This window comes from Conger conger, chromosome 7 (assembly GCF_963514075.1).
Source record: "Conger conger chromosome 7, fConCon1.1, whole genome shotgun sequence".
Classification (NCBI taxonomy): domain Eukaryota; kingdom Metazoa; phylum Chordata; class Actinopteri; order Anguilliformes; family Congridae; genus Conger; species Conger conger.
The window spans coordinates 32,676,362-32,702,225 of record NC_083766.1 but is presented as its reverse complement, the minus strand read 5'-3'; the positions used below and the strand labels follow the sequence as shown (position 1 = coordinate 32,702,225).

The 25,864-nt window shown below is 40.0% G+C and overlaps 2 protein-coding genes across 2 annotated transcripts; one reads left to right on the top strand and one right to left on the bottom strand.

Moving 5' to 3' along the window:
* Window positions 1-968: 968 nt before the first annotated feature.
* Window positions 969-25,864, bottom strand: LOC133133671 (claudin-4-like). Its single transcript, XM_061249817.1, has 2 exons — window positions 24,654-25,864; window positions 969-1,620 (listed from the first exon to the last, which is right to left on the bottom strand). Exons 1-2 carry the CDS (start codon window positions 25,142-25,144, stop codon window positions 969-971), a joined length of 1,143 nt encoding a protein of 380 aa, XP_061105801.1. The 5' UTR covers window positions 25,145-25,864.
* Window positions 18,118-23,388, top strand: LOC133133674 (claudin-4-like). Its single transcript, XM_061249819.1, has 2 exons — window positions 18,118-18,686; window positions 22,379-23,388. Exons 1-2 carry the CDS (start codon window positions 18,206-18,208, stop codon window positions 23,011-23,013), a joined length of 1,116 nt encoding a protein of 371 aa, XP_061105803.1. The 5' UTR covers window positions 18,118-18,205; the 3' UTR covers window positions 23,014-23,388.

The window sequence follows — 25,864 nt, the reverse complement described above, 5'->3', positions numbered from 1 at the left end:
AAGTTCGATAGAGTTTAAATTATTTATATTTCGGTTAATAAATCATTGCAATGGAAATGAAAAGGATGCACTGCTGAAGATGATAAAGATAAACAACATCCATAAATATTGTTTATGATATTTCATGTATATACTGAGAAACACACAAGGTCTTCATGCTGAAAAATTTTAGGTATTGTACATATAGTATGTCAGGGTCTTTAGACCTGCTTGGAAAATCATTGAATTAATGATAGTATTTGCATACTGCCTATTGCACACTGAGAAATACAATGCCGAATGAAAGCAATGCTTCATTGACAGAAGATCTCAGACTCAAAAAGAAAATATTGGATTCAATCAACAGTTTTTCTTTAACTTTGTGATAAAACAACACATTTTAAAGAGTTTGCTAATCTCGGAATAAAAGTACCTTTAATCGAGACAAACTTCCAGATTGCAGATATTCTGCTATTGGATGATCTTACAAATGCACAGCACATGTTTCGATTTTTTTCACCCATCATTCTGTCAATGTTAAAACTAAAATTCATAGAACTTTCCAAAACATTCAACTACAGCTGTAAATTACTTTTCTTTGGAGAACACATTTTTAAACCAGAGGTCACAATTGCTGCCCTAAATTATTATAAATTATAAATATTTATTGCCTTTACCTCAAATATGTGTGAATTCTTGTTCTCTTAAGGTCCATCTCCATGTGGTGCACATGTATTCTGCAAACACGTATATGCGGTTTATATTTAGCTTTTTGCTATAAATGTATACATGTTGAAGCTTGCATTTGGTCATTTGAATTCACATGACATGGCTCTGTCTGTCCATATGTTAGTGTGATGAATCAGCTTTAGTGGCTCTTTGGGGAAAAGGCTTTGGTAACGGCTGGGTTTTGTTTTATAGGTGCTTCTCTCCCGAGCTGCTGGGAGCCGTTGGAGTGCAGAGGGAGTGTGGGCGCCTCTGTAACGCTCTCACACGTAATCCTTGTGGTTGTGTCCGGCGGAGGATGCCGGCTTGGCGGCTGAGTAATCCGCTCTGGTCGCCGCGCAGTCCCGAGCCCTGGGTGGGCAGGAGCAGCAGAGAAGCGCCCCCCCTAAAATCAGGAGGGAGGACGCGCCCCAGCCGAAGTACAGCGAGTTTCCGAACTCCCTCTTCTGCGTGTCCCCCAGCAGCGGGTTGTAGAAGTCGGCCACGATGACGTTGGCGGTCCAGGAGACGGCCACCAGCTGCAGGAGGCCGGCGGTGATGAAGACGGCCCCGGCGCTAAGGACGATGCGGGGCTTGCTGGCCGCGTCCTCCGTGCAGTTGGTGCACTTGGCGCCCGCGACGGACAGGATGATGCCCACCACGCACAGGAACATGGAGACGATGGTGAGGGCGCGGGCCGCCTGCAGGTCCTCCGGCAGACCCAGCATGGAGTCGTACACCTTGCAGTGCATCTGCCCCGTGCTCTGCACCACGCAGTCCATCCACAGGCCCTCCCAGATCACCTGGGCGATCACGATGTTCTGGCCCACGAAGGCCGCCACCCTCCACATGGGCAGGAAACAGGCCACCATCACCCCCAGCCACCCGGCTACCGACAGAGTCATCCCCAGTATCTCCAGGCCTGCAGAATACATGCTGGGCTGTTGCACCCCCAGCCTGGGCTTAGGGAATCAGGCGCTCTCACTCTGCTCTCAGGTTCTCCCTTCCAGATGAAGGAGATATTGGATCTCCTCTTGTTTGGCGTGCTGAATATGTGTAGGGGCAGAACAAGAATGAGAGAGAGGGAGCGAGAGGAGAAAGACAGGGAGAAACTGATTCTACCTTCTTTATACTGCTTACAAGATGGAAGGTGGAGTCAGTTTAAGATCGAATTGTACACTGAAGCAAGATGCAAGTAAAGAATAAACCCACTGAACCCCGTTTAGAATCATACTTTAATGATACTGCCAGGAGGAGGGATTGAGTTATATCACAAATGTAAAGGAAGAGGCTATACATCACAAAACCTGAACAACTAAGCCGGTTCAGATTCATTTTGTTTTCGCTTTGAACATTTATTTTGTCCTTGTTTAGTCTCTCAAAGAACTGGATGCTCCTCAAATTAAATTTTCTTTTGAGAATTTGCATGCAAAACATATCACCTTGATATGAGCATTAGTTTTCTGATATTATGTCAGATATTCTTCCCTGGATTTCTGTTTGTTCACTTTATCTACTAAAACAATGATCAAGAGTTCTTTTAAAAAATAAACAAAGATCATCCGATTGTAAGGACATCAGATAGCAAAATATGTGCATTTGGATACAAAACATGATATATTGATTGTTACTCTATTCAATATATTAAACAGGCCAGTATTGTGATTCTTTCCACCTGAAACAGTCTCCTGAAAGGTTGATTGTTCTGAAATGAAGGTGCTGTATCTTTCTTGGCTTAGCCATTTAGTTTCATTAACCTTGGACAAAAACCGCTGAATCACTCTCTCAATGAGCTTTAGGAACAGAGGCATGGAGTGAGCATCCTGACAATTGCAGTCTTTGTTTCCAGTGGTTTTGGGGAACTCTGCTCCCTCGCTGTGTGTGTGTGTGTTCAAATTAATTTCAGACATCTTCAACAACATAGGAAGGACATTTTCAGAACAAAACACCGGTTAATGATCGTGCACAAACCAGCTGGAATGTACATGTTTTATTGGTATCAATAAAGCCTTATCAGATTGTTCAATCACTTAAAAATGCATCACATGTAATGCCAGTCTGAGAGTTCCTGAAAACAATTTGGTTCCATATCAGCACTTCAGAAATGAACATAACAAATTAAATAACTAAAGCTGTACGATGTCATTGCTTCTCGCAGTTGGGGATCAGTCCTACTTAATCAGAAATGTTTTCTCTGTGTGCTTTTAGGGGATTTTCAAAAGCTCAGTCCCCTCCTCCAAAGATCCGTTAGTAACTACAGACGATTCCGGATCTGTCCTGCTCAGCGTTCCGTGCTCATGGCTTCGTTTCCCTGGGTGACCAGGCCTGACTGTGTAACAGCCTGTCTCCAGGACCTTAGGGCAGGATAGGAATGTCAGGTTTTAAGTGTAATTTTAAACCCCATACTTTTCAACTGCCGTTCTCTTTAAGTTTACAGCAAAGGTTCCAGAGTAACATACAAACATGCAAATAAAAAGTAACATTAAAAGTAAAAAAAGAGCTAGGAAAATGCCAAGTTATCAATGTCATAAACAATGACCAATTGAGTATCCATTACATAAACATACCACATCTTGTTTACCCCTCCTGTCTTCAGGTCAGCAAAAAATGGTCAGCAATGAAAACCTCAGATTTTTTTTCAGCATGGAATTTGATTATTTTTCCTGGAGTTACCCTACCAAAAGGCTGAACATTGCTTTTTTTTTTGGACTTTTATAAAGACTAGTACACCAGCAGGGTACAAAGATTGTCTTATGAGTCATGTTTTAACCCTGCAGATATTAAAACATAACAGCAAATAAAATCCATTAGGACATGAAATACAGTTTCTCTGGACTGTAAAGTCTGAAAACTGTTGTTCACTGATTTATTAGTGAGTGACAGATTGTTTCTATATTGAAAATAATGGTGAGGGTGGGTATTTTTGACTCTGTGGACATGAGGTGCATGTGTTATGGTATATGAACACAACATGAGGCTTACTTCTAGTTAGTCTTACAAGCAGGGCAATTTTCTTCAAGAGTTTTTCTTATGTTGAAATAGCTTTATTAGCTATTAGCTGTTGTAATGTTGATAATGATCCTTATTCTTATTATAATTCTATAGTCTGTTCGATATATATCATGTATACAATGATAATATGTAGCCTTTGTTATGGTTCCAACCACCATTATCTTGCGAACACATTCCCATATCAGTTAAGCGTGGTCATTCACAAAAGTAGTGGATGTAATTGTGAAATACCGCGATAAGATAACATTTATTCCTTACTATTAATTTGCCGTTTGAGGACAGATATATTTGTCTAATCAGTTAAGGCAAGTTTGATTGTGCTCTAAGGCTGGCTGTACATTATTACAATAAGACTGACTGTCCATTCATTGGAAATTGTCATTCAGGAGGGATGTATAATATATCACACACTCCGAAAAAAGTCAGCGCAGAAAGTATCATTCAGAAGGGATGTGTTATATATCACACACTCAATCAACTCACATTAATCTTTGAAAAAATAGGATGTAATTAATTCAAGGATATGTTATCATTTAAAAAATATTTGACAAATGATTACTATGAATTATTTGCACTTTGTAATTCTGTTCATCATTTGTTTAGTAAATTCTGGGCAACACTGGACTTCCCGAAATCATATCTGAGTCATGCCAACCCACCTTTAATCTACCGCATACAGAACTCCACCAAGACATACATTCCACATCTCTGATTGGCTCAGGAATATCAGCTGACAAGTTAGGATTCTGCAGGTGATGGACAAGTTTAGTACTCTCACTTACAAACTACTCACTGCCAGATTAATTCACAACAAATGTCTAATTTGCGTACTGCACACGCCCAAGATGTCTGTCAGAGCACTGGCCTTCCCAAACAAAAAAAACACATTATTTTGTCTCTTGTTGGGATTAATTCTGAGGCTTACTATATAAGTAGACTATGCTCAGATAAAATGAGTAGAAAATGATTTATCTCTCTCACTCTATCTCTCTCTCACGAACACACACACTCACCCACGCACATGCACATGAGCACGCAAGCATACACCCACACACACACACACGCACACACACACACACACACACACACACACACACACACATTATATTACTTTTTAAAATACAGGATTTGTTTTTTTAGAGAGTCAGAGTTAATCTAATGGTAAAAACAGAGTGAAACAAAATCATTCGACATCTGTTGGTCTTCCTGATACCTGATCTACCTATATGTTCATTCCCCCTCCCCTGGGGAAGGTCATGCAAATTGAGTTTCTGTTAGCTGTCCTCTTTCAGTGGGAGTAGACAAACCAGTTTCAGTTGGCAGAGATCATCTTCCGTTTCCCATCTTCTGTTTATTGTTTGCACAGGAGCTCTCTGGGCTTTCAGCTCAGAGCTTTGCTCTCGTAAAACCCACATGAAAATAGATATTGTGCTTCAGTTAATAAGAATTTAAAAATGTATGTACTTTGAGAACATAGTGACTGTCGATGCATTACACATTTATTTTAAGAATATGTTCTTGTATGAACATTTTAGTTAAAAGAAGTAGATTCACAAAACCGCTGGTGTGTTTATCCAAGGAGTCGTCAAGTGGTATTTCATTGGTTTTGAGACTATTTACAGAAACACAACTCAATGCTTCTTGTTTTCCAACTCTTAATAAAGTTCAGTGAATGACTTCAACCGAAAGAGATGGATTTGTCTACGATTCGGACCATGCAAGAGTGTCTAGGCTGCACCCTCTTTGGTGTTCGGTAGCTGGCTGGAACCAGCTTCGGTAAAAACAGAAGTGTTTGTTGGCTGGTTGGTGCCCCTGTACTGGCTGATGGGAGCGGGGCAGTGCCGGGCTTTGTGTAGAGCAATGGGGGGTTCTGCCAGCGAAATGGTGTGGCAGATTTATGGTCAATAAACAACCTGTCCTTCGGGAGTTTTTTTGCTGAAATCCATTTGGACTTGGTGAATGAACCCCTCCATATATTCACATGTCACTGTTTTATCTTGTGCCGTTACTGCGGCCCGCAGAGCGTGTTGTGGGTATGAATTAGCCCTTTTCATCAGGTCCTTTTGATCCTCCTTTAAATAATAGTCTTTGGCGTGTTCACTCCAACTAAGTTCTTGACATTCTTTCCTCTCCGTTAATATTTTTATTTGTTTTCCTTTGTAGGTGGCCCTATCAAGAGTTTTATATTTAACATATCAATTGAACAATAAGGATATTAACAGGAGCAGTATACGTGCTTCACTCAAGCGAATGGCTGAGCCACACCCAGATTTTAAATAGCAGTTTAACTTTGCCTTTGCACCACATGGCCACCTGTTACGGGTTCTCTACACCTGATCCCTTTAGCAGTCATGAAGTTCCAGGACTCTCACACACTTTTGATAGGAGGCAAAAGGTTTTATTATAGAGATCCTCTTTATGAACGTGAATCAATTCATGCTTATGCAGTTGTTATGAGAGCTGGAAACACCACAGGGAAAAAATAGGCAAACAAAGATCTTCATGCATACCACAAGATGTAGCACTGGATGGTACACAAGGTGGCAGTAGGTAACTAGATGTAATTTGTAGGCAACTTAGCAATAGTTTTTCTCTGCGTTACAGGCTAGTGTGGGTTTATTTGCAAGTTAAAAATGCTGGATGTGAAACAGGTGCCTGACGACTCTCCACATATTTCCTCAGGCACCTCTGTTTCATGTTTTAAAATGTAGAAACGTCAGCCTGGTTGTTTTTCTTGTTTTTTTCCATTGACATAACAAAACTGCAGTCCAATGTATCAGTCAAGGCTATGTATACCACTTCAAAATATCTATAAATAACAAAACTCAAGGCAGTTCAATCCTACCATCATGCTTGACCATTGATCATGACCTTGAAATAATCTGAAATAATATAAAAGTGTTGCATGAGTTATGGAAAAGGTTTCTATGCATTATTGCAAACCAAAAAGAACATTAGAGACAAGCTATCTCTTTGAAACAACTATGGATCATCCTCAAAGATAATGACCCAACTCTTATCTACTACCATAACTACTGTTCAGGAAACCATTAATTCTCTGATGATCCCGGGACTCCATTTATTTTCGTCCTCAACTCAAAGGAAATACCTGTTTTTCTCATTATTTTACCCCTTGTTTCGCCCCAATTTGGAATGCCTAATCTCATTTTTTGCTGAGCTCATTGCTACAACCTCTGCAGTCGATTTGGGCTGGCTGAAGCCCACCTCATCCCTGAGCCACACTAGAGTCCATTGTGCATTGCCCTGTGGAGCTTTGGCCATAGCTAGCTCAGGTAAAGCCCATATTCAATACCAGACGTCACTGTTTTCTTAGTTTCAGCAGTAGTATGCTTGTTTTAGTATGCTAATAATTTACACTTTCAAGTAATATATACATACAGTATATTGTGCCCTCCAACATTATCGCCATTCTTGAGAAAGTTGAGGCTGTATAAAATGAAAAATACAGGTACAAAGTACTGACAAGAGGTACTTGATTCTGGCCTTCAAATGCTATGGTACTGCTAACCCTAATCAGGGCTGAATTTAAGACATCAGGTGGCCAAACATGACATTAATCAATCAGTTTATTATAAGGTAGAAAAGAAATGAAGTAGTCCATATTGCCTCAGCCAGTATTTCTGTATTTCAAACAGATAGTGACCCAAGAAATCATGAAATCATGGAAGTCACCACAAGATCACTTACTTATTTGTATTGATGTAGACAATGTTCTTTTTTTACAACTATTGTGCCCATTTAGTGTGTATTTGCTGCATTCTGCAGACCGGTTATACAAAAACTCACATTGTTGCAAAAGGCCAATAAATTCCTCTCCTGCTTCTCTGGAGAATGTTCTTCAGCAGCCAGGAGCAATGTGAGTGAAATTGCCACACTGCACCCTGAAACGCTGATACAACGTGACAGTAGAGTCCGTGTATTTATTGTGTTCATCATTCCCCAAATGACAGAATAAAACAATGAAGTTCTGCCTGTTTGGGGAAATGGAGAGTTTCATGTTTGGTAATTATCTAGGTCTGTAGCAGTTCTGGGTGCGTGATAGTTTTCAGAATGTGGGTTTCAGGTTGTACAGTACTGCATCATGTTCACTGAGTGTGTCCTTGAACATTCAGGCTTCATTATATGCACAAGAATACATCCTAGACAGAATCAGAAAACAATCATATGAGATAATGTTATGTATGCTTGTTTGTGGCTTGCACCACAAATACATTTTCATGTACTGATTTTTTTTTTTTCAATTTTTTAAAAATTGAAAAAGGTGAGCATGTTTTCACTATCTTGCTGTTCACAGGATTCTGCAGAAATTTGTTAAACTCTTATCAGTACTTCATGGATAAAAAAATGTAGAGGCAGCTTCTCTCTATCAAACAAAGTCCAGCTGGTGCATGGTTACACTTGTACGTTCATGAAACACTGATTTCACGAAAGTGTAAGAACCTGAATAATTCCTGTCCGTCATATCTCTGCTACTATCACCAAATTGCCTCCTTTGAAGTGTGGAAAAATAAGTGTACAAAAGTATAACACAAATACAAGTGTTCTCAGCAAGGTTCTGGGCAAAGAACCCATTCAGCATTAAAAAACGGTTTCCAGGTTGCATAACATCATAGCTATTGGACACACCCGAGTACATGCAAAGGAAAACATCAGATACAAAGGGATATTTATATATTCCAAATCCACATGGCTAAAATCCAGCCAGAGATGTGTGCATGCCAGAGGCTTGTTTCTTCAGGGAAAAAAATTCAATTGTTATGGTGTATGCATTGGCTCCCTCCAACCCAAAACTTTCTATTTTCAAGTTCAAATATGTTTTTAGGACCTTTCTGATTAACATACACCACCCTGTAAGGTATCTGTCTCTCCCAACTTGCTTTGTCTTGAATCAGGTTTCAGTGTAAGTCAAAAACAGTGTTTTATGTTTATTTTATTTTCCAAATGCTTTCTGTAAACTGACAATTTTTCAGTGGTCAGGTCACTTCTGCATTTTTTACACAGAAAAAAATTCCAGGGAAAAATACACCATGGTCTATAAATGTAGGTAATCCATGGTCGTTTTTTAAGATTACAATAGGCCCTAACCGAGACTGGAACCACAGCAAAATAATTACCTCCATTTATTTGAGCTAATAATCTTTTGGTGTCTGACATTTGTGTTTTTATTGATCAGAATATTTACACAGCCATTGCTAGCAGTACAAGATTCAAAGATGAAGTGCTTAATTTGAATGAAAAGTAAAAAATGAGAACTGAAAATGAGAATTGAAATCTTGTTTCACTAAATTAGAACAGAAATTGCTCCTGAGGTTTTTGGTTTTGGTATTATTAACCTGTGGGGCAAAAATGTATTTTCTGCTATGTATTTTCACAGCCGGTGTTAAGGAGAGTAGTTACACAGGCTTCGGGCTGGGGAGCCTAAAGACGTGGGTCTTCAGTCTGGGTCCAACCAAATGAGCAAATCGGTATTTGTCTGGGATCGCCTACCCACAGGCACTATCAGTCAGTATAAACAGCAGTCCTCCACCTTTTGTCAGATCAAAGTGATCGATCAGCGTAAACACCAGGCCACAGACTCCCGAAACCCACTGTGATAATAAACTTGATAAATGTCCCCTCAGTTGACAATAAAAGCTTCACTTGACAATATTTACACTAGCAAGGACTTGGCTTCTTGTCAGTGTTGCCAAGGTTTTGGACAAACCTTTTAAAACTATTCGTCATGTTTTCACACACTCCTGGTACAGTGAAATTTGAACAGAAAAGATGAATATGAGGTTAAAGTGTCGACTGTCCCCTTCACTTTGCAGGTATTTACATCTGCATCAGGTGATCTGTATTGCAAATGCTTCCCTTTTTATACATTTCTTATTAGACAGATGTATTCGATTGCTTCCTTTGTGTAGGTATAAGAAAGATTTTGGTATCTAGTCTTGGTTCTAGGATTTTGATTGCTCTGTTATTGGTGCTTTTCAAGATCAGAGAACATTTTCATCAAGTTGGTCAGCAAATTAGCCATGATAAGATATTTCGGCTAAACTTAGTAGCAGATTTAATTTATCATGTTTTCAAAATGGCTTCTACATATACAATCATAAAATGCATGCATTCATGAAAGAAAATCTGAAATGTGAAACCATTTGTTGCCAGTTGTGCTGGTGAGTGAGAAGTGAGAAGAGAAGGACTGCTGGGTCAAACATGCATCAATTATTCAAACATACAAACTTTACCAACTTCTCTACAGCAACAGAGCATGCTCCACCTACAAAAGACATTCATATATCATATGAACATAAATCCTTTAATGACAAACCGGTCATTCAGCCTATCTAGACACGCCAGTCTACCTATAGTAAAAAATATATTGCACACTGTATGCACCTGTACATTCTAGAAAAATATTAAATATATAACAAAAATCTAAAAAAACTGAATAATTATGTTCATAACTGCATGTTGCTTCTGTGATACACATTTAAAAGAACTATAATTTGAGTCACACAGAAGAGATTGGTTAGGCATTACTTCAGGATGTTTGGTTTATATCTGGCATAGTTTTTTCACTCGCCTGTGCTTTTCTGAGAGCCACTATGTCAGTCAAGTTCTCTGGTGTCTGCATTATTGTCAGTCTGACTTAGGCAGCAGGAGGCACACAAATTACATACATTTCTTTGATACAGTTTGCTATTATCAAAAGCTCTGGTATTTTAGAACTGACTGAACTTAAATGTCCTTGCAATCCTTTGTAAATGAAACAGAAAAGGAAGTAGTCTGCCTTCACATCAGGCAGTGATAAAATGTCTCTCAGTGCTCACAGTCTCAACGGACAAGCCATGTTCCTGGAATCCATTTTAGAAAAAAACAAAGGGTTGAGCGCAGGCGTGATGCTGATAGGGAAGGGCTTTGTGGCTCACGGGGCTGAAGGCTGGAGCGCTGCCGTGAGACGAAGCTGACACACCTGTGAATTGGGTGTGGGAAGTGAAGGGGGGGGGGGGGGGGTTAGCGCCTCTAGCAGACAGAGGGGAAGTCCAGGGGACTACACTGGAAAATACCGGAAAAAACTTTCAGTCAACGCTGAGAACCTTTTACTCGGTTAGAATACATATGATCCCAACATACTGCTGACAGTTTTACCATGTACAGCCATTTTTACAGACCAAAAACTGGGTACAGAATCACAGCAGCCATGGCCATAGTGAAATAATAACATTTGAAATAAAGCACGGAATGTGACTGAATTGAATCCAGTTGGTGCAGCATGTTCTCTTTATGCAGGTGATCATGTCTATTACAACCTATTGTCCTTTTCTCCATGGCGATTCCTCTCACTGGCCCAGAATGTCATTTACATTCTACAGGGAAAGTCCTCTTTAATGCTAATTAAATCTAAGTCAAATAATCCATCACTATAGTGTATATTCCAATGTAAATACAAAAATAATGAAAGTATTTTCCATAGTGGTTGAAGACAAAACATAAGCAAAGTGAGAAAATATTTAATTTATAAATCCAATATATTCTTTTTCTTTCTTTCTTGGCTCAGGCGGTAAGAGCAGTCGTCTGGCAGTCGGAGGGTTGCCGGTTCGATCCCCCACCCAGGCTGTGTCGAAGTGTCCCTGAGCAAGACACCTAACCCCCAAATGCTCCTGACGAGCTGGTCGGGGCCTTGCATGGCAGCCAATCGCCGTCGATGTGTGAGTGTGTGTATGAATGGGTGAATGGAGAAGCATCAATTGTACAGCGCTTTGGATAAAGGCGCTATAAAATTCCTGCCATTTACCATTTCTCTTTTGAGAATTCAAATGTGCACATAAACCTGACCGGTCTGTCTCCCCTCCCTCCCCCCGAGTCAGGAACAGCGGGAGTGCTGATTGGCTGCGTTGTGCTTTGTTTGAAACAGGCGCACTTGTGCACACATGCTCAAGTCTTCCCAGAGGCTTGGGCTTCAGGGTCACAAACGGCACTGCAAGAGCCTGCAAGAAACAAAAACATTTCAGTCTCAACACTGACTCAACAACTTCTCCAACAGTCTCCTCGCTATAACTATTATTACAGGCCCATTTCAGTAAAATATTCAGGTTCTCCATTCAAAGTGAGATGCCATGCAAAGATTTGCATTGGAAACATACTGTACAAATTTCCACTTCGATGCACCAGATGTGAAAAGATAATAGCCATACCTACCAGATTGCCTTGTGTTTCACATGTTTTTAAAATACAACAGTAGGATTAATGCAGATTATCTGTGCTTATTTATGCCCCTGGCATTGTCTCACAATGAGTGGTTCCTGTTTTACACCCATATCTTCCTATTGACGTGGACTGTGCTCAGTGGTTTGACATTTTCTCCAAAATCTCAATCTCTGCATCCAGCTGTTTTAGTATATTGGAGTAAATGGATTACATTTAATGACAGAAACACGACACCCAGACAAAGTGTGAGAATGGGCTGAATGTAAAAAAAGATGACCTATTTGCACAGGGCAGATACGTGTTTTTTTATCACTTGCTGTGTGGGACGGGAATCTGCTGTTGAAAGCCTCCAGAGAAAACTCACCTGCTGGGAGCTACATTCACCTGTTGTGGCAGAAGGATCCGGTCACACAGGTTTAGGTGGTTACAGGGGCCTCTCTATGCACCTCCCCCAAGTTACACAGACAAAAGCCACTCTAACATGCAGGAACTTGCGCTTAGGGAACCACTGCCATGCCTATAGAGAGCTGCTGTTAAAATTAGCCATTGTGCTCTCTGTGATACAAGAACTTACTTTAAAAAGTAAGGCCTGTGTTATAGTTTATGCGCTGTATGATTACTGAAAACTGAATCTACACTTGAAAACCCCTTACCTTTGTCCAGGATTTATTCCAAGAAATGTTCCCCAATAAAGTAACTTTAGTTTCAACATGTTTACATTTCAATAACCCACCAGAACAGTTAGGTTGTAGTTGTACACAGTAATTCCTTAACAATCACTATTGGATTGTTTTCTATTTCCCTTGAAAACAGTGTTATAAGTAATAAATAACCTTACATACAAAAAAAGGGAAAAAATCCAAAGAAGACAATCGCTTTGAAAGGCAGTACATTTAAGAATTCTCCTTTCCCTGCTTTAATTATTTTAGCATGTGTGCGCAAATCAGTTACAAAAACAGCCATTGTTGGATGTAATAGGAAAAAAACCGTTCTACGGAATGCCTTTCAGTTCCATCCCCCACCCCCCAAAGGATGACACACCTTGATCATTGTGAAACAGCAGTCACTTAACCCCGTCATGGGTTACACTCTTACCCAGCCATACTTTGAGAACAGTTTGCATAACAGAGTGACTAAAATTAGTTTCTGTTTTTGTACATTGAAACAAAATGTATTGCCACCTCACTTTATGAAAAATCATTTAACAAATAAATACATGAACCATGTTGCATTAATCTTAGATGAGTGTCACAAATTGTGATGAACTTTTATTCAAACTTTACATGCTTTACATGTTATAATGATAAGAACATACAAATCAATTTCCACAATGAATGGGTGTTCTTCAGTAAAAGCACTAAAGAACTGTTAAGTGGGTGGCCATAAACTCTCCCTTGACATGTGTTGTAAGCTAAGCTCTGTTCCGGTGGTCCAGGGTGAGATCCTCATTTATTGGGCCGCTTGGGGGATGTCAACTCTGATCTTGAGGAAACTCATGCAGGACACTGAAAGTACCTGATTGTGTATGTTCGATGGAATGAGTCCTCCATAACATTCTCAGATTACTCACTGAAACTCTGACTCTGTCTGGTCTGTCTTCCTCTAGGGCTTGATGTCATCATAGTCACATGGTAGGGTGTTCGCTGAAGACATGCAGTCATCCTGGAGTTTCATTGAGCCCCACCCCCCCTTCTCTAAAGCCACAACATTATTCAGAGGGATAAGTGACTCATGTTAGACTCATTGTAAACATTCTGTACTGTTAAATGAACTGAACCAAGTTTTTACTTGATTTTTACTTGACATCTTCAGGTCATTGCTGATTGTGTCAATAAACAATTCAACTCTCTCTAATGGTGTCCCACCATTTGGTGCCCTGGCTTCTATCTCTAAATTTTGATTTTATGTGAATTAGAATTTTTTTTAAAGCAGTGGCGTAGTACTATGAAAGTAATGTGCACGATGTGGAAATAGGTTTCACTGACTTGGATTTTTTTGATTTGGATAAAGGTGCTATATAAATGCAGACCATTTGTCTTAGCAAGTGTTTTTGCCTTGTAATGAGACTGAAATTTGAACTTATTTTAAGTTACTGTTTGCTTGAATTAGATTTCTTACCCCATTGGCAAATATTGAAATGTCTCATCTCAATGGCAATATTTTGCCTTATTTTTGAAATAAGACAGACATATAAGACTAAATTACTTGTTAAGATGGCTGAGTGTGCAGGTTGTGCAGAATCAGATTATACCAGTTTTTCTTACCGTGGAACGATATGCAAATGCTGCTGGGGTCCACCCCAAAAACCTGCTGCAGCATGTTCCACATTGCTCCTGACATATTCTCACAGAGACACAAAAACAACACATGTGCAGTAAGACTTTGTGTTTCACTCACTTAAGAGCTTCATTATTAAAGTAGTACAGTGCTGTTTAATCGCCTTTATTGTCTTTGCAAATGTGTTGCATCTTCTTGGTAACACAGTAACAGTAAAACATTACATTACATTACAAAACAATCCTCTGTTCTGAAATCCTCTTGTGCATTGCCTTGGTTATCCCAACCATAGCAATTAAACTAGTCTCTGTAAAATACATTTGTCCTGGAATTATTACATTTACATTGCATAAATTAAAATAAAATTAATTTACCAGAGATGTCATTGAATTGCAATGAAACTTTTGTAACTTCTGTTTGAATAGGTGCTATAAAAACTAAAATGTATGATTATTATTATATGTGCTTGCAGTGCTCTTGCAGAACAAGGTGTGTTTCGCTGTCATTGTAGTTCACAATACACAGGCCAGATACATGAGTCACACTTTCCCCCAGGTTGAACTGTGTATTTTCATAGAGATTTAATATCTCAGGATTCTGTTGTTTCTGACAGGCCACTCACAGAGACACTGGGACAAACTTGACTCTCTCACCATATTAAACATGAAGGTGTCCATCCATATTCCACTCCATTCATAAAGAGGTCTGATCACACCAGCTCCAGAGCCCCTTGACATTGAATATAAAAAGTAATAATAAAATAAAAAAGACTCTGGCAAAGGCAGTTTGAAGGAGATGTAATTAAAATGGCTCACATACTCTAACTGTCAGTAGGGTGTTTTATTCCATACCTGAATTCCGATCCTGCAACACAGGCCAGACTGAATAGTGACTGACTTAGAGTGCTCGAATACCCTAAGTCATCTCCTTGGGAAGGTGATATTCTGCAAAACATCTTTTCTCAAATCCTTAACTGTATGAATTCCTTTGTGCTTACCTGTATGTGGCCCTCTGTCTGAGGGTCAGTTCCAAAGACCTTTTAATGAGTTGCTTGGTAAAAGAGCTCCTTTATTGTCCTTACTGCAGATTTGGCCCCCAAACAGTACTCTCTTTCTTTTTTGTGAAACAATCTGCTTTTTTAGAAGCATCTCCTCTAGCTTCTTGAGAATACAGGCACTGCCACTGCTTCAGGTTGTTTACCTTTCCTTTTCCATGCTTTTTTCTCGTGGTACCCTCCTCAGTAGACCACTGCAGAGATCAGAGTCGGTCGGGACAAAGCAGAACCACTTTTGGATCTGAGGAAAAAAGTTCCGTTCTCAGTGGACTTCAGGGAGCAGGTCGGTATTGGGGTTTTTTCTCTTTTGCTTTGGCTGTGTGGATATCCTGCTCTTGGGCAAATGTGAGAGTTAGAAGGTTTATCTGATTGATCGTGGCCAATATTGTACCAAAAAGGACATTGTTTAATAAAGTGCATATTTAGAGTTCTCCCTTGGTTCTAATACAAAGGAAGGAATTATATAATATATAAAGATGTTTCACAAAAAACAAGGACAACATTCACAGCAATGAGAAAGAAGCCAACATCAGTGGTGTTCTCTTTAAGGAAAAAAAACCCCAATAATCTCCCAACTTCATTGCATGTGTGAAAATACTGTGTCTCTTTCTGAATTTTCATATTTGTCTGTATTCTGTGAAATAACTGCACTTGCTATGTTGTTCATGACCAACCAGAATTTTTCAAGTTAGTTGTACAATTTCAAAACTATCCATTGAACTGTAGACACATAATTCCTCTATGATACATTATTTTTATGAGAATGAGCTTCTTTTACATTTTATACATTCATTTGTATCTAATTTTATGGAATGGAAAGATGTGGTGCAATATCTGTGTGTGCAGTGCTTATGTATGAGGCATAGAAAATAAGAGAGAGGGGGGGAGGTAAAGAGAGATAGAGAGAGAGACTGAGTTTGCGGTCCCAATTTCCTGAGATAAATACGCAAGACACATTAATGATTGACACACTGTGGCCAATGTCTTCTAACCAATTTTTTCATTTAGATTGTTTGGTCTAAATATGCCTAAGTATTTTTTTCTCCTTTAATCTCAGGTAAAGCAATGAATGTTTGGCGGGCAAATATTTCCTGTTTTTCAACAAAGTGTAGATGGGGTATATTCATATACGGCTATATGTGTATTATCAAAAACAAGTCACTGTTTATCCATCATAGCAACGACAAAAGGAAAAGGATAACACCCCAACTGGATATGATTAATGCAAATGTGTATATCTGGCAAGAAAATACGCTGAAGCAGCTTCTCCAACCCCTTTGCTCAAGCTACATCATACCATCTTACCACAGCCATGTTGTCACTTTCACAAGCAGTGTTTATGGGCAAAGCTATGAAACTGACGTTAAAGCTGATGTTGATATTCACTGTTGGGACTCATGTATACCACAGTATTAGTCTGGTATTTGTAATTTCATTTCCATATTAAGTTGAACATTTGGCTTAGCTAACAGCAGTGTAGTCATTTTTTTATTAAGAAATCTGTTTTATGTGTTTGACATATATATATATATATATATATATATATATATATATATATATATATATATATATATATATATATAAAATGTTGACGGTGTCTGATTGGCATTTTTATATGATGCTATGTGACAAAACTGAAGAGATTGATGAGTCTGATTTTCCTTTGACTATTCATTGTTTTTGTCCATGTACTTCACCCAATACATACCTTTGTCAAGCTTTCATGTGAGAGTTATTTTTCTCAACGTATTCATCTTCTGTACAGCAATCCTGCTTGCTACTTTAGAAAGAACAGCTCTTTCTCATCCAGTGTTGCAATTATTAACATGGGTGTGGCATGCTGAGAAATATTTGCCAATCTGAAAATGTGTTCCAACTAATAGGTCCATTATGAAAAACAGTCTCCCTGACTTCCATCACCCTGAAACTATTTGTTTGATCTGATAAATATTAATTTGTCTCCTTGACTCCTTCCTCTCAACTGCTCTGTATGTGATGTCTTGCATGAGCAGGCAAAGGAATTCCAAACCCACTCCCTCCTTCCCTCTCCCCAATGGCAGGGTCAACTCCTATCTGCCATGGTAACAGGTAACCTGACCTGTGAGGGGTTTCCAGCCACATAAAGGCCTGAACCCTGAGATTACATGTCGGAATCCATCTGGGGAAGTATGGATTCTCTAAAACCTGTAATACTTTCTTTCTCTAAATATACTTAATCTGTATTTCATTACAATTATGGTCATAACAGTTGCAGCTGTGAGGATATTATCCTCGGGCCTAGATACCCTCCACTGCTTGCCAGAAAGCTTGCTTTTGAATTGTGCTCTTTTTGTTAATTTCACAGACTCAAAATTCCTTACCCTCACCACCATAAAACAGCAGGACACAAACAGTATACTAGAATATAAGTTAGATGTTTTGAAGGATCACTAGTTAATGGGCAATTTTATCCCTTTAAATATGATTTTTTTTTAATGTAATTTTACCCTTTCTGTGAATTACATTAATTTTCAGGGCCCAGTTATTACAGGTATTGCTGATGATTAAATCCTGCCATATTGTTATTATTTTTAAAGATGTTTACAGAAAATGACAAATGTGTGATGTAAAAGGTCGAAACTATGGAAAAAAAGTATCGGCATGGAAGGGGAAGTGACCATATATGGGAATTTGAATGTTTGTTAAATGAAAAGCTAATTTTAAAAGAAACAATGACTCACAGAAGCCTTTGGGGACAACTCTCCTGTGGCTTAAGCAGAAAGCAGAAGGTGAAAAACCAGTTTCGCAAGGTATGACGACAATAGATGACAAGCCCCACCTTTCCTGGATGCATATAAGTAGCATCCCCACGGCACCTGAAATACATTTTGGGCGAGTATTCTCAACCCAAAGACTTCTGATCTGCTGAATTATTTGTGATAACTTTATTGGGACAAGAAAACAACAACAACAAAAGTCAAGAAAATGGTTTCTGCCGGGATACAGATGCTGGGCACAGCCCTGGCGATCATAGGCTGGATTGGGACAATCGTTGTGTGCGCCATTCCCATGTGGAGAGTGACAGCTTTCATCGGCCAGAACATTGTGACGGCGCAAACCACCTGGGAGGGCATCTGGATGAGCTGCGTGGTGCAGAGCACTGGGCAGATGCAGTGCAAGGTGTACGACTCCATGCTGGCGCTCAGTGCTGACCTGCAGGCCGCCCGCGCCCTCACTGTTATCGCCATAGTTGTGGGCATCTTTGGAATCCTGTTGTCCATAGCCGGAGGCAAGTGCACCAACTGTGTTGAAGATGAGGCCACCAAATCCAAAGTGGGCATTGCTTCAGGAGTAGTCTTCATTCTCGCCGGAGTCCTCTGCCTCGTCCCCGTCTGCTGGACAGCCCACAGCATTATCCGAGAGTTCTACAACCCCCTGGTGGTGTCTGCACAGAAGAGGGAGATTGGTGCGGCCTTGTACATCGGATGGGCAGCCTCAGCCCTGTTGATCATCGGTGGAGGCCTGCTGTGCTGCAACTGCCCACCCAAGGATGACGACTACACGGCCAAATACTCAGCGGCAAGATCTGGGGCCTCATCAGCACCAAAGGACTATGTGTAAGGACAGAGTGACTGGCCAGAAGTCTGAAGAGTGACTCTCCCTCTGGACTTTAAAGACACTGCCGCTGCCAATCCCGTTTACATGTTTTTTTAGGCAGTGTTTGTTTACCAGCCATGGTCAGCTTGTAATGGGCTGTAGATTTCAGGAGAATAAATGGCACTCAAATGATTTACAACTTTTAAAAAATATATATCAGTTACAAGTAATGACCTGAAGCATGAAATGTCTCCAAGCATGAACGGTCATAGTCATCAACTGTGTCTCGCAACCATAAACAGTTTTGTGTTGTATTCTGTTTTCTGAATAATGACCTATTGTATGCATCGAGATTTAAATGCAAATAATATGTTTTCATTGTTCGACATGTACATTTCTCTTAAGTGCTACTTCTGTGTTGTGTTTTGACCACATTCATAATCTTTAAATGGGAATGGAATTGTAAATAAATTTTTTCACATTTTACAACGTATCTGTTCATTGTCTGGTGTCTTCAATGTAGAAACATTTAATCTTATTTATATCAGATGCAATAAGATTTCATGTGGTACCACATTTAGAATTAGGCTGCATTACATAATATTTATTTAGCAGGTGCGTGTGCGTGAACAACAGATCCAGGACAAGGGGGGGATGCTAGCTGCTAGCTACTAGGTACGGTTGTTCCTTTTCTCAATATGTATTGGTTAGATGTGTTATAAACGAGTTGCCTGCTTATATTTGGAGTCTAATTAAAATACTTTGAATACATCCAACACATTATTTCTGAGACGGAAACGTAAAACTGTGAGCCATTATTAGCCTACACTTTTCACAGTTTTAGTTGCACAGGCAAAGAGACGGTATGAGTAGGCATAGTGTTTACGCAGTTTTGAAATAAAAGTAGAAATTCGCTTCACATTGGTTCTCATTCGATAAAGTAAAGTTATCTTTTAAACAGCTACAGCACGACCGTAAAGCGCTACGCAGCGTTTTGCCTATTGAACACATTCCATATGTGCTAACCTGTAACTCTAGCGACCTCGTGCTGGATCCAGCAGTGTAGCATCCAGCATGCGTAAGATGACAACCATAAGTTTTTGTTCTGGAAACATGAACAACTATGTTCGCAGAAATCTGAATCTTGAATTAACTATAGTAATTATCGTTACTTCGTTACGTTCACGCCTACAGTTTTATTTCACACCATCTGGAAGTCATTCTGGATCAGTTCAATAGCATGATCACAGGATTGTAACTAAACAAAAACAAGGTCTGTACAATAGGCCTACAAAACGCCCATACATGGTCATCATATGACCAGACCAACAGAAAGAAGCTTTAACTTTTTCCCCTTTTCTAATGCATTTAAATTAAGTTAACTCCCATTTCTTTATGGAAAACAATAAACCAGAGACGTTTTTGTTGCTTAATTAGACAATTTAGCTTTAGATACAAGCCCATCTAGGGGTGGAGGACTGCTATTTCCCTTTTTTCTTCCCTTCTGTTACGCTGTAAAGTGTTTTTTGGGACAATCTTCTGTGTAAAGCACTTTGCAAATAAAATTGAATTGAAAGGGAAATTCACTATATTGGCTGCAAATAATAGAATTCCGAAAATATGAATGAGTAGGCCTACTTGGGAAGTTGCTAGAGAAGGTCATGTCAATCTCTTGAGCCAGAACAACAGTAGGCTATTGACGTGGTGGCATACACAAGTCAAGTTTTCTTTGACATGTTATAAAAGTGGTCTATTGCAGAACCCATGGAGCCTGGGCTGAATTAATGTCCTAAAGAATCACAATGTGCATCTCCAGGATGTGGCAGCATTTCCCAGTCATCTTGAGGTCATCTATTGCTCAAGTGATGCTGCCAAGGTTCAAAACCACAGTGGGCAAAGAGAGCCATATCATTTTCATATCAACTGCTCTTATTTTATTATTATTTAGGATTCATTATTTATTATTAGTTCAGTCTTTTGCATAACCCGACTTTTAGTAAAATGTCTCAATAAGCTCATAATAATGACTGAAAACTCCTCCATGAACTGTTCTGAACAGAACCACATGGCCGACATGCCAGCTCACCCACTGTAACCATTCCATACGAACTGGTTCTGTTGCTTAAACTAACCGTGGTGCTCCCATTGCTAGCCATGATATTTCTCAGTGGAAGGATCATAAAACCCTCAACATGTGATCACAGCTCACTGACACTCTTCGTGTTTTGTTTCTGTCCAGTGTGGGTATTTGGCTTGGTGCTTGTGTCTGATTTCACTGTGTCTTCTTCCGGAAGTCCCTTCCTGTTTTTGGCCATGCAGCTGAGGCATAGGCATATTTTGCAGCAAATGGTGGCTTCTTTCTGGCACGTTACGCTATTGAATTGTATTTTCAATGTTAAACATTTTAAACATTTTGCCATTTGCGCTATCTTCCAGTTTATAACAGTGGCATGTTCTGTTTCAGCTCTTAGTTTTGTAAGAGGAAAAAGATTTATAATGGAAAACTGTGCCCTCTACAGTAATACTATGGTAGCACATTAGACCGGTCCTCTGTCTGGTGATTTGCATAAATACTTGTACAATAGGGCTTCAAAATACATAGCTTTTTGAATACTGTAAAGTGCTTTTATAGTTACTATTATAACAGAAAATTAAAATGAAAATCTTTCAAAAGAAATGAAACTATCATGCAGTGAACTCTTGGCTGCAGCCAAATTACTTTTTTTATTGGATATTACTGTATCTGATAACTATTTCCTTGTAATAGTGATCGAGTATAAAGTAGAGAATTGATGACATTACCACTTGTGGCTGACTGTCAATTTGTTCCACACAAGGCATTTCTTTACAGTCGAGCAGGTTGGGTGGTTGGCATATGGTTCTCACACTGCATGAGCCAGTTAATTTATTAATACATTTGTATTTATATTGTATATTTCATCGTATTTGCCTGTGACTATGAGAAATTAGCTAACAAAGTGATACCGATGAGTGAGTAGCTGATGATTCAGATTTTCTGTACATAAACCAAGATTAACATTTCACACCATAAAATATTATGTTATATTGCTTACACGAATTAAGTATTGTAATTGTTGACTTCCAATGAAGGCCATTGCCCTTTAGAAGTCCCCCAATGAGGACACACTGAGAAAGGATTTTCTAGTGTACTTTTTGAAATATCTTGCAAATATGGTAAAGCTCATATATATTTACATGGTTATATTTCATCATGAAACAAGGGAAATTTGGATGGAGACAATACTTTTTTAGACATTTATATCAGTATAAACAGGTTGACTTTGTAAATCGTATTTTCAACTCATCAGCATTGCTAGAGGTCATTCAGCCTGTGTCTCTGTGTACAAAACATACATTGAAGGGACGGGGGCATGGTAATATCAAGTAACAGCTTTTCTCTCTTTGTGAGTACAAAACCACACCCTCCAAGGTGAACTATAAATGCCAGAACCATTTTTCCCCCTGTGAACAGTACTTGAGCTTTGCAGCGGGACTAAGCACCATATTTGGCAGACCACATTGAAAGGGGAACATCCACAGAAATGGCATCTCAGGGGCTCCAGATTATGGGCATTATCTTGGCATTAGTCGGATGGCTGGGGGCAATAATTGTGTGCGCGTTGCCGATGTGGAAGGTTACGGCTTTCATTGGGGCCAACATCGTAACATCACAGACCATCTGGGAGGGCCTGTGGATGAACTGCGTAGTCCAGAGCACGGGGCAGATGCAATGCAAGGTCTACGACTCCCTGCTGGCCCTGCCCCAGGACCTGCAGGCCGCCCGGGCGATGATCATCATCTCCATCATAGTGGGCATCTTCGGCATCATGATGGGCATTGCCGGGGGCAAGTGCACCAACTGCATGGACAACGAGGCATCCAAAGCCAAGGCCTGCATAGCTGCGGGTGTTGTCTTCATCATCTCTGGGCTCCTCTGCATGGTCCCTGTCTCTTGGTCAGCCAACACCATCATCAGGGACTTCTACAATCCCCTGCTGACTGAGGCCCAGAGGCGGGAGCTGGGAGCCGCCCTGTACATCGGGTGGGGGTCTGCCGGGCTGCTGTTAATGGGGGGAGGCCTGCTTTGCTGGAACTGCCCGCCCAAGGAGAACCGCCCCTACAGAGCGCAATTTGCTCCAGTGAGATCATCATCCACACCTATGGACTATGTTTAATTTGACAATACGGAATAAATTTTTTCAGACTCCTTTTCCAGGTACCTCGGAGAAATTCAGGACTTTTAAATAACAAATCAAATTTAAATTTAAAGTGAAAAATGCAAATCTTTCTTAGTGAGACTCATCAGAACACTGAAAGCAATTGAGGCCTGTGTAATGATATTCATATATTATTCTTTAAATATAATTCATATTTTTCAATTACTCACAGTTAGCCAATACAGGCTTTCTGTTACATTCTCAAATGGATCTATAACCTTCTGTTTATTTTCCATGTGTCATTTGAATTTAAACAATGGGAAAACCTTTTAATCTGTTGTCAGCGAATATTTGTGTAAAAAAATGGTATGTATTAAAATACTGAAATGGTAATTGACCATTGTATTTTGTGAGCCGCGGGCATATCAGCCTTGAAAAACAGCCTTGCATTTTTTTAGTCTTGGTGCGAGCCACAAGCGCAGCGTGAGTTACTAGGTTACCAGGCTCACTGAACAAAATTGCACACTGCACAGCACTGGTGACGTCATTGGCAGACCAACCATTTGAGTCGCGAAAGGGCGACGCTTACCTTTCAGGCTGAAATCCGCCTGAGAAAGATTCATAGAACAGCAGTGTTAAGTCAGGTGTGCCTAATATTATCCGAACAGGGCCGGTTACGTGCAGGTTTTTGCTTAATTGTCTGTAATCAAGACAAGTATTCTGTTATAAGTAGAATCAAGTGTCTGTGGGTTATATCACGTGGGTGGGGTATATCACAAAGCAGAGTTACTGAGCTGGGAAAATTCCCAGAACCCTACCAATGCTAGAACATGGACTGAAGCAAAAGCAGCTGTTCTGGGTTTTAGCTAAAGGTGAATTTATCCAGCTAACTCAGTAGCCTAATCATGCTTTGTGATACCCCCGGGTCCTTTTCAGATAAGATTGGACATCCCAGACGTGGATTCACCTATGTCCAATGACCAAATCAACTGTAGTATATTAGGGCCAATAAACAATTACATGAGATTATTCAAATCGTTTTATTTTTGTAATGTTTACAAAGGCATGTTAAAACATTTAATATCAAAATGTCAACTGCGGTTAGTTTAGTGACTACAACACCAACTAATAGCCTATGCTATCTTTTGGAATGCACCTTAATGTTCTACTTAGAACACTGGAATAAACTATAAGTGCTGAATAAAAGAACAAGATCTGTACAACGGTTACAAAAGAGATAGGCTAACTGGCCCATACAAAATCATCTCTGTTTGCAATCCCTGAAACTTTAAACAACAATGATTACTTTATTTCTAGGAGTTGAAATGTGGTATTAGAACGAGAAAGTATGCTAATCTACAATGAAAGAATATTCAACTGCCAAATAATACATTCATTTTAAAACAATGTGTTATAAAATAATACTGCGCTGTAACAGTAAACGGCAAAACGTTGTGTTCATTCAGACATAAGACATCAATAATGAGAAAAGAAAGGTTAAGAGTCCAATAACAATTTATACATAGTCCTTTGCGCTACCGGTAGACTTAGGAGAAGAATATTTGGCAGCGTACGGGCGGTCTTCCTTCGGGGGACACTGACAGCAAAGAATCCCTCCTCCCAGAAGAAGCAATCCTGCAGCTCCCCATCCAATGTACAGCGCAGCGCCGAGTTCTCTTCTCTGTGCGTCGGTAATCAGGGGGTTGTAGAAGTCCCGAATAATAGTGTTTGCGGACCAGCAGACAGTTACCAGGCAGAGGACTCCACTCATGATGAAGAAGACCCCAGAGGCAATAGCGACCTTAGCCTTGGCAGTTTCGTCTTCAATGCAGGTAGTGCACTTGCCCCCGACGATTGACAGTAGGATTCCGAAGATACCCACGAGTACAGAGATGACGACCAGGGCGCGAGCTGCCTGCAGGTCCTGAGGCAGAGCCAGCATCGAGTCGTACACCTTGCACTGCATCTGTCCCGTGCTTTGTGCTACACAGGTCATCCATAGACCTTCCCAGAGAATCTGAGCCGTTAAGATGTTGTTGCCGATAAATGCGGACACTCTCCACATGGGTAGAATGCAAATTATAATGTCTCCAAGCCATCCGATCACAGCCAGCGCAATGCCCAATATCTGCAGCCCCGTCGATGCCATCGCAGTCCCGTCCCCCGCGCTTATTCTTGTCTCTTAAACCGAATTGCTTCGAACGAAGAATCTTTTGCATGGTAACTTTATACACGGATACCCCCTCCCCATTCTGAAAGGGTGGGATTTCACGTAATTTGTCCTAGAATCGCCACCCCCTTTGTCATGGTAGTTCACGACCCCCTGAAAAATCCACCTCTGCCAGAATCAAGATACATAGGCTAGTTAAAAAAAAACAGTTAACTACCTCACAAGCAACTCGATTGGGTCCAGACTCAAGTAAGCCTGTCCGTTATTTGCAGTCTGCAGATTATTTTTGAGCACGTAAAGTAGGTTTTGCCGAACGTTTTCACACAGTAAGACTACATAGCCTACGCATACTTGTAGCCTACATTTTCGGGCTTTAAAAAACCAACGTTGATATAACATGAAATAAAATATAGCCTAAATAGCCATGGTTACCTGGCAACTTTTAATTTAACAGGAAATATTGAACGCATTGTATGAAGCTTCACGCTCAGGCCTACACGCGTTAAGAAGTATTGGCCAGAACAAAGGCCCATCTCTGAATGAACAAACGAGTAAACAAAAAAACAAAAACATACTCCTACATATTAAAGCCATCTTTAGCATGAAAAAATGAAACTCCATCTGATTTAGTACGAATATTCAAAAAGCGATGAATTGTATCGTATAATTCACTTGGAAAAATGTAACCTAGTCAGCGAT